Here is a 9,854-nt window from a genome sequence, read left to right as displayed (position 1 = left end):
AATAAGAGAGAAAGAGAAAGAAAAGGGACTCATAAAAAATAAAATAAAAACCTTCCTTGGCGAAGAAAAAATCTGTTTTAAATCATCGTCATCATTCAATGAACAGATGTCATTAGCATTTTTCTGCAATGGACTGACATTTTCCTTTCTAGATATAGTCTAAGCACATTCACGGGCGCTTTTTAAAAATTTATATATAAAAAAGCCAATGTGTAGCTTGATTAATTGGATGGGGTTAAAATATGACAAAGAAGGAGTGGAAATATTTTGGGCAAAAGAAGAAAGAAAGAAAATCTACTTCAAGGGCTGTTTTGGAACCAAAGTTTTAGCATACATTGTGTACAAAAACACAGCAGAAATACGGAGGGAGAGAACAGAGAGGATTGGTAATAACTAATAAGGCCATTGTGAAAAATTCACAAGGTAAAAATGGCTAACTGCTTTGCCCAATGAAAGTGCCAAAAGAAAGATGCCAGGCAAACTGCCCATTGGGCGACAGAGAGCTGTCTTGGGAAACATCTTGCAACATCAAAGTGAAATTAAGTTTGCATTGCTATGGAATTAAGTTCTATTGATCGGAACTTAATTGCCCATTCCCCAGAGTGTTTTCATGAGCAACAGCAAGCACTGTTCCTTGAATTTCCTGTCTTTGGGCAGTGGATGAAAGCACCGCATGAACCAAGAATGTACAACTGATGTATCAAAAAGAGCTTTCTTCTCCATATACAGCATTAGCAGTGATGATGAGCAGGAAACTGAAAGACATTCCTGGTGCAAATAATAATAATAATAATGCTCAAAGACATCTCTGTGCCAGAGAAACAATGTGCTTGAAACGGGGGACTTGCGTCCTTCAGTGAATTAGCAACATAACAAAAGATGATGTGATGAGATCTTAAGCTCGCGCTGCAAACAATCACAATAATGTTTAGGACAGGGAAGAGGGTGGGTGGGAAACCAATTGGCTCCGACCCAAGCCATTTGACGTCACCGTCTTATGTGTCAGGCTGTAAACAAAGCATCAGAACACATGCGAGGAGCCACATTAGCACAGCGAGATCAACAGATCTAAGCGGGCTTTAATATCATTTCCAATTTCTGCAGGCTCCGGCGTGCAAATGCAGAGCCCCTTAGCGCAGATTGTGCGCAGTTGTGTTAACGAAATCCCCAAAAAACCACACACAGACATGTCAAGAAAAGGATATCACGTCGTTTTATTAGAGGACTGAGGGTTATCCCCCCTCCCCCCAAATATGAGAACAGATGGTACGTCCGACCAAACACATCGGCAGCTTACACAACATTGGAAAAATAGGCACGTACACTGGATTGCATTGGCAACTGAGCCTGGATCAAACCCACTCTCTCCTATCTTTCCTATAAAGAAGGCCTTTCCTCTCACAGACAACCAACCCTTGCCCAGTGCTTAGTGGGAGGTGGTCCCTTGAAACCAATGTGCAGTCTAAACAGGAATCGACTGCCAGAGAAATCTGGAAATGGTTGGGGACAACATTTATTAGGGGGAGAAACATGTGTTCACATAGCAAGCACATGAGAGCCAAGGCATTAGGAAAATATGTCTTAACAATTAACCAGCCAGCAACATTATTTGGGACGGTCTTCTGCACAAACTCTAGCAGGGTTCTTGTGTAGCTGCCAATTCATTTCAACGGGGTTTTATACAGACCCCCCCCCCCAACCGTGGGATCGAGTCTCCTTGGTCTCTACACCGATCGAAAATGCTCCCCCCAAAATTCCAGAAAATTGTTGCACACGATTTTATGACTTAAAACTGCTCCTCTCTCCTCTGTTCTTTATATTTGTTTTAATTCAGTTGCTACATAAATGCTTTCCGTGACACAGATACCCTTCGATTTATTACCAAAAGAGACAGAAAAGAGATTCGGTAGTATAAAATGCCTGAACAAATTAAATATTATTTATAGATAGAGAGATAGATATATAAAAGACTTAGTAAAAATATAGTCCTATGGTTCAAATGAAAGATAATAATCTTGATACAGTGAAAAATGTGCCTGTTTGGCACCCCTAAACTAGTCTCTCTCCCATAACAATCATTGCAAAAGAATCACTCCCTGTTTTGAACACCTTATTAGGGCTCATCCTTACTCACCCCCCCCAATACTTTCTACGCATAGGGTTGCACTTTCCCAGTCAATTTCAGAGGGCTTTTCTTTCTTTCTTTCTTTCTTTCTTTCTTTCTTTCTTTCTTTCTTTCTTTCTTTCTTTCTTTCTTTCTTTCTTCCATCTGCTTTCCCCAAGAAAATTGGATCCGTACTGCTGATTAGGAGCAAATGGCAATTCGGGTTTTCTGCAAATTGCCATTTGCTCTGATTCAGTGATAAAGAGCGGGTTTTTGCAGGGAAAGCAAAAATAATATCAATAAAAAGCTGCTGGACGCAGACCTGGAAAGTGTGGACCTCTGCCTGGGAATGCGGAGCATAGGTCAGTGTAGATAGAGCCCTGACTCGCTTCTCCTCTGGCCTTAATAACCTAACTCTGAAAATGCTGGTTCTCAAGGCATGGTGCAGTAGAGCTTGGGGAAAGTGGAAGGCTGGAAGTTACACCTCCATCCTGAAAACAGGGGCTGCTGTGGCTCAGCAGCAAAGCAACTGCTTGTATGCAAAAAGGTCCCAGGTGTAATTGTCTGCATTCCCAGGCAGAGCAGGGAGAGGCTTCCCCTCTGAAACCCAGTCAACATGGACAATACTGAGTGAGATGGGCCAGTAGTCTGACTTTGGTCTGAAGCAGCTGCCTACATTTTGGGAAGAGCCTTAGGCCAGTGGCAGAACATCTGCTTTGCACGACGGTGGTCCCAGTTTCAGTCCTGGGTGCCACCAGCTCACAGGATCCCGGAGGAGTGGGAAAAGATTCTTGCCCTGAGCCTTTGAATTACGACCACCGGTCAGAGGAGAAAACAGTGGGCCAGTGGCTCGGATCTCACATGGCAGCTTCAAATGCACCTCCCCCCCCCAATGCTTCCATCAGTGTGATCACAAATTGCATGGCTTTACATGGGCAAAGCTTAGCAGAGCTGCTTCAATGGGATTTACATAGAGGTTCACAGGGAAGTCGAGTCAAAGCAGGTTCGGTGAGCTTTCTGATAGGGATGCTTAGAATGAAAAGGCATCCGGGGGAAATTAACTCGAGAATGGATTTCTAAATCACTTGGAAGCTGCTGAAATCAGTGGGCTGGCTTTGAAGTGAACGGGCACAATCTGGGTAAAGTTATGCCAGCCTCAAAGGACCACCTGCCAATTTTATTCTATTTTTACGGCTTTTTCAACCCTTTCCCTTCATCACACTTCATACCACTTTAACCAGTCTTAAAACCCTCCCTCGTCACAATTTTTGCTACTTCCCTGCCTTGATGCCCAACCCCTTTTATGGAATGTCTCAAACCGCACTGCAGTCAGTGCTTCCCCTCCTGCACAAGCCAATTCAGTCCAACCTGTTTTAGGCATGAATATAGCTTTAGCCCACGATGGTGCCCTCGGGGTGCAACGCAGAGGTATGACAATGCGCTCTGTTGGGTTGCAGATGGCACACTCGCCACCAGACCCCAGCATGTTCTAGGACTCGGGTGATGCTTCAAATCGGACAGCTTGCAATTGAGCTCTGGGTCAGGCAGCTAGCTTCACTGCTAAAAAAACCCCCCAGATGTCGAGAGCCACTGCCTCCCCACCCTGCTTCCCCAGTTACGCAGACTTACAGTACAGACATCTTAAACACTGGAAGAGATCAAATGCACCGGAGAACCAGACTCCTGAACTTTTTCCAACAATCCAGAGGGAAAGGATTTCAGCATCTTGTGGCTTGTCATGTTACAATGCTGCAGGCGCGAAGAAAAGCTGCAGCCACTATAATTACCTCTGGGGCATAAAAGGTCCAGAAAAACTGTCCGCCCTCACACATTTCGGCACCCTATGAATTCAGTTTCCTTCTGCTTTGCAACAGTCTATCTCGTTGTGCTACATAGCGATACAGTATATCAGTGGTTCAGCATTATTTTAAACAAAAAAACAAAGCAATGCATTTAATGAGATAATCTAAATATTGCAATGTTCACAGGCAAGGGGAGAGGGTTTGGAAGGCTGATGCATAGGAAGGCACTTGTGGGGATATAAGTGGGCACCGTTATCTCAGCTAGATGAATGTTGCGTCTTGCAGAGGGATTCTGAGATGATTTGCACATTACGCTGAACAAGGAAGGGGGCAGGGTCCCATGTTTTTGCCCCCCAACCCAGTGCTTCAGCTAAAAATGTGCAAGGCAGGGGATCTAAGGGCTCTTTCACACATTAGACAAGAGCAAAGTCGAGCCAGCCACATCCAGTCCCTTTCTCCCGGATGAGTGCGATGCACACATGTCTGCTCTGCAAACACATTTGTGACATGGGCATGGGACTAGTAGTCACACATGCTCTGCAGCACGGGAGAGAATGAAAATCCTGACAGTGACACACATGGGTTTATGTTGAATGACTTTCAGTGGACACTAAAAATAAAAATCTGTTTTAAGTGTGAAGAGGCCCTTAAATGCAGAAAACTCCACAAGCTTCAGGGGTGAGGTTCCCAAGCCCTGCTTGGGATGCAAGAGTAGAAGGGCAAATAGTTTCTCTGCAGTAATTCTCCGCAGCAACAGTTTCAAAGTTCCTGCAGATGTTTTTTGCTCACTCCTCGGCAGATTGGCACTTGTCTCTCCAAGGACAGGCACAATAGCTGAGCTGGGCTGTCTCTCAGCAGGTAAGAATAAATTTGTTAGAAGGACAATGTGCCCCGCAGGGATGGGGAACCAAGCTGCTCTCATTTGGAGCAAACAAAAAAAAAGAGGTTAGCACCTGCGCATCATGCCTTTCCTAAGGGTTACATGTAGGTTTTGAGCTTCCGTCAAATTCATACCGGTTTAACTGGCACAGCTTCGCTCAAAGGATCCTGGGAATTGTGGTTAGGAGACGGAATTCAGGTACAAGATCCCATGGTTCCCCCTTCCATGTTCCCAGGGTTCCCTGGGGGAAGGGAAATGATGGTTAAACCGGGCTCAGCCTTGAACCTCTCTCCCCTTGCTGAACACATAGGCACACTCCTACCCAGTGATACAGGTGCTGTAATAGACAGCGCTACTGGCATCGGACAAGGCCGATATCAAGCTGCTCTCCTCGCAGGAGAGGTTTCGAGGAGTCACTTTGGACACAGAGACATGGTAGGCAAACCCCGAAGGATCGGGACGAGTCCTGCTCATATTCAAATACTGGTCAAACTCGTTGCGGTCCACTTCTGTCCAGAGCTCGTTGGGGTTCAAGTGCTCCACGCCGTCTAGGTGGTGAGATTCGGGCGGCGGGGAGAGCTGGCCCAGGTGGGCTGAAAGCCCGTTGGCGGCTCCGGCGCATATTTGGTTGTAGTACATACCAGGTGGGTGGGGAGTCCTCATGGCATCAGCCAGGTGAGGTGGGTTCTGTGGGTAGCCCATGGGCATGTTCCTCCCCAGGTTTTTCTCCGGGGTAAACTCCATCTGGGGAGGTGGAGGAGGAGGAGGGTGGTGGTGGTAGCCTCGGAAGGACATCACGCTGCAGTCGTCCTGCATGTGCGGAGGGAAAAAGGCAGGCTCTGTCTGCTCCAAGACGTCCAGAGGGGACATCTCAGGGGTCGGCAAGCCGTAGTTCTCCATATCAGAGCTCACCGAGCGGAGTTCTCTGAAGTGGTTGAGCGGAGGAGGCTGGGCATGGCCCGGGTGCCCGATGGCGCCGCCAGCCCGGTGGTTCATGGCAAAGCCGTCGCCACAAGGCTGGGAGAGATTGTGCAGGAGGATGTTGGGCTCCATCCTCTTGATTTTCTTGGCTTGCTTCTTCCTCCTGGGGCGGTACTTGTAGTTAGGGTGGTCCTGCAGGTGCTGAATCCTCAGTCTCTCTGCCTCTTCCACAAAGGGGCGCTTGTCGCTGGCGCTGAGCGCTTTCCACGACTGGCCTGGAGGGGGTCCGAAAAGGAAAAACACAGGCGTGAAGGTACAGCAGAAACGGGGCAGAATTAAGGGCTCCAGCAGATCAAGTCCTTCACCTGCTTCAGAAGCCCAAACTATTGCTCACGTAATAATTGCAGCATACAAAGGCCGTTAAGCAATAGGCAGTACTTTCATTAACGTATCTCATGTTGGGAAGTAGGATGCTGTTGTTGTTTTTAAAACATACAGGTCCAATCAGCTTCCTTGCAAGTGGTTTTTGTATTTCTCTTGTCTACTCTGAAATGCAAATGTGATATCCACATTGCTGAACAATAGGCTTTCAGTTTAAAAATGGCTCTCTCCCACATTCCGTCCCATAGTAATTAACATCCATACATGGCATGTATGGATAGAGGACCCTGGACACTTTGCAAGGGGGTGGGTAGCTAAGGTATATATATGAAATTCTTATTTAGGAGCCTGTGTCTCTCGTTTCTAGATAGGTGCTCAGGAAAGGGTAGGGGAATAAGAGAACTAATGAGTTCTTTTTTCCTTGACAGCTTCCAAGGACAAGGGGAAATGGCATTTTGTCTGGGCGGTATCCAATGTGCTTACTCTGTTAGTGCGAGGATTTCTGCTTGTGCAACAGAACTCCCCTATCTTGTCCCCTCAGCACACATCCTGTGTCCTCTCCAAATCTGCCCCAGTGGATTGGGAGAACCCCCAAAACAAATTTGAGGGAGGAAGTTCCATTGTAAAAGCATACATCCTTGCACAAATGGAACAAGTTACTTAACCCCTTTCTATTCTATTTGTTGCAAATTTGATACTACTGAATTTGGACTTAATCAAGATTCACACTACAAAAAAGTAAGGGTGCATAAAGACTTATAAGGTGGGTCTCTATGCCCTGGAGGCTAGGAAGATTAGGAAGGAAGAAATGGATGGGCTAGCGGTCAATTGCAAAGGGAAGTCTAAGATCTAATCCCCACATTTTATTTGACCATGGTTTTACTGCAGATGTAGTGACTGCTGTTTAGCTTTGTACTGCACTCAATACAGATGCAGAACTCCCTGCCTGGGGCTGAGCTCAGAAGAAACCAGTTCTGGGTTTCTGCAATAGAAGCTGCAGCGCATAGTGCTGATTGCCCAGTGCTTGTGATGTCACAAACTCTTCCCTCAACGAACCCTACAGCACTTTTGCGTCCCTCTAGATATTTTATTTCAACCAAGTCAAACAAATGCATGCTGACACATTAATGCTGCACTCTCTATTCCTCCTAATAGCCTATCCTTCAATAAAATTAGCACAAGAAGCTTGTGGTTTGTTGTTGTGAATGAATCAGTTTACTCTTACCTTGCAATAAGGGGGGGCATAGCTCAATGATAGAGCATCTGCCTTGCATGCAGAATGCCCCAGGTTCAATCCCTGGCATTTCCAGATAGGGCTGGGAGAGACCCCTCCCCCCCCAAAAAAAAAGTCCTGGAGAGAAAGCTGCTGCCAGTCAGTGTAGACAGTACTGAGCTAGATGGACCAATGATTCAGGATATGGCAGCTTCCTATGTTGTATAAATTTGGGTTTGTGACAGAAATGTGATAGACCAACAGTTACCTTCTGTATCTCGGGGTCTTGGGGTCCCTTCTATGTGCAATCTTCCTCCCACCCCCTGTTTATGTGTGTGTCCCTGCATCCCTCCCCATACACACCTCCCAATTGAAGATGAAATGCCCTGCATCATCACATGAAGCGGCAGAAGCCGAAAAGCTTATAAATGTGTTCATCTTTCAGGGTCTCTTATTACTCACTGACTGCGGATCTTTTTATCCCGAAGAAGTGAAATTAGTAAAAGGTGGGTGCAAGGGGGAAAATGTTCTTCTAGTCTTTGAACTGTATCCTTTCAGGAGAAGAGGGGACGAAGAGCAACATTTCGTAGAATAACACCCAATGCGTTTCCCTGCAGTTCAGTTTTAAATCCGCACGCTTGGCCGGAATGCACATTTGAATTAAAAAAATCATTTGATTTAAAAATGACTTTCTTTGTCTGCTTTCTCAGCTTTGTGAGAAACATTTGCAAGTGTGTGCAGTAATAGTGCAAGAGAGAAGTGATCTGCCCTAGAGCTCCCCTGCTGTAGGTGCAACGGACGGGTAAATTATCTGGATTAAAGTCACAATCCTATACCCCTTTATCTGGGAACGAGCCACACTGCAATTTACTTCTGGGTATACATGTGCAGGATTGTACTGCGAATGACCTGCAGAGAGGGGCTGATGAGAAAGGTTGCTCTATAAGAGAGAGGAGCTGCCTCAAAATAAATTTAAAGAGAGAGAGAGCTTCCTTCCTCATGGCTGCTTCTCTCCCCTCTCCCAAACTCCTTCCCGACCCTTGTAAGAACTGCACTGTTCAGACAGATGCCCCCACAGAGCCCGCCAGCAGAACAAAAAGGCAGCGGCCACCTCCGTTCCTGTTTGCCCCCCAGCCTCCAATCTTACTCCGAGGTAAACTGCCTTGGAACATGCAAGCTCCATTTCTCAGGTATAGCTAATACATGGGATAAGTATTAGATCCCACTCGTTGTTAACCCCTCCCCCACCACAAAACCCTCAGCATCCCATTGCTACTGAACATACTTGGTCTCCACAGGGTCTTTTCTGGAGGGCCCCCATTTCTGCAAACCCCAGGTGTGCTCTCAGAGGGAGGGAGAAGTATTTCAAGCATGGGCGTGACTAAGGGGGGAAGGCTGCCCCCCTAAATCAATAAAAATCAACAAAAATACTTAACTAACTGAGGTTCTGTCCCGTCCCCCCCTAACATAAAGCCTGCCCCGCTAAAACAAATCCCGGCTAGCCCATGCTTGAAAAGGTTTTCGCTTCCCTATGAACCTGTTCAAAGCCACCTTAGCTCCTGGTGGTCATCATCATCCCCACATCTGGTGGCAATGAGTCCCACAGCACTCACACACACACACACCGCTTACCCAGCATCTTGCTCAGCACCGCGTTGTGCAGGTCCGGATTCTGCTGGGCCAGCCGCTTCCTCTCGTCCTTGGCCCACACCATGAAGGCGTTCATGGGGCGCCGGATGCGGGAATCCTCGGCGCTCTTGCCGTCGGACGGACGGCCCGAGACGGCGCCGTAGCCATAGCCGGCGTCGGGGCTGGGAGAACGGCTCGACGCAGCCGAGGTGCCCAAGAGCGCGCCGCCGGGGTCGCCTCCCCCGATGGGCGCCGCTGCGCCTGGGCGAAATCCGAAGGCCGGCTCCGGGCTGGGGGTCCGGCTGGAGACGGCGGGCTCCGCGGCCCGGCTGTGCTGCGCGAAGGCGCGCCCGGGATCAGAGGCAGCAGCAGCGGGAGGAGGTGGAGGCGGCGGAGGCGGAGGCGGCGGTGGCGCAGCTGCTGCTCCCGCGACGGCTCCCCATGAAAAGTCGCCTCTGGCTTGGGGTATCTCCTCTCTACAGAAACTAGGCTCAGATATATTCATTCCAGCTAGACGGACCTTTTGGGATCACAAGGCGAGCAGAAAAAGAGAAAAAAAACAAGACAACAAGAAGAGAATCGGGTTCCCTTCTCCAAGGAAAGAAGAAAACGCGAGCAAAGGAATCACCGGGTCGAAATGCGCAAAGGAACCAGAGAAGAAGGCAGGATTCGGCCCGAGCTAAGGGCTGGCTTGGTTCGCCCCCTCCAAAAAAAGGAGGACAAGAAGCACGCGCTGGAAAGGATGCTCCCGTCGGAGGGGCCACATTATAAAGGCTGCGCTCCCCATCCGAGGGAGGGCACGGGAAAGGAGGAGGGGTTAGACGGGCCCTCTAGGAGGAACACCCCCGACGGAGGAGGGCGATGGACGCGCAGTTTCATTCTGCGCTCACCCCTCCCGGCAAAGGAAATCGGGGATATTGCTCC

The 9,854-nt window shown here is 48.1% G+C and overlaps 1 protein-coding gene across 1 annotated transcript; it reads right to left on the bottom strand.

The window, feature by feature from the left end:
* Positions 1-200: 200 nt before the first annotated feature.
* On the bottom strand, positions 201-9,730 carry SOX18 (SRY-box transcription factor 18). The gene is made up of 2 exons (XM_035122067.2): positions 8,934-9,730; positions 201-5,982 (listed from the first exon to the last, which is right to left on the bottom strand). Exons 1-2 carry the CDS (start codon positions 9,433-9,435, stop codon positions 5,105-5,107), a joined length of 1,380 nt encoding a protein of 459 aa, XP_034977958.1. The 5' UTR covers positions 9,436-9,730; the 3' UTR covers positions 201-5,104.
* Positions 9,731-9,854: the final 124 nt, after the last annotated feature.

This window comes from Zootoca vivipara, chromosome 7 (genome assembly GCF_963506605.1).
Source record: "Zootoca vivipara chromosome 7, rZooViv1.1, whole genome shotgun sequence".
NCBI classification, from domain to species: domain Eukaryota; kingdom Metazoa; phylum Chordata; class Lepidosauria; order Squamata; family Lacertidae; genus Zootoca; species Zootoca vivipara.
Note: the sequence above shows the minus strand (reverse complement) of the source record. Positions and strands in the feature narration are given on the sequence as shown.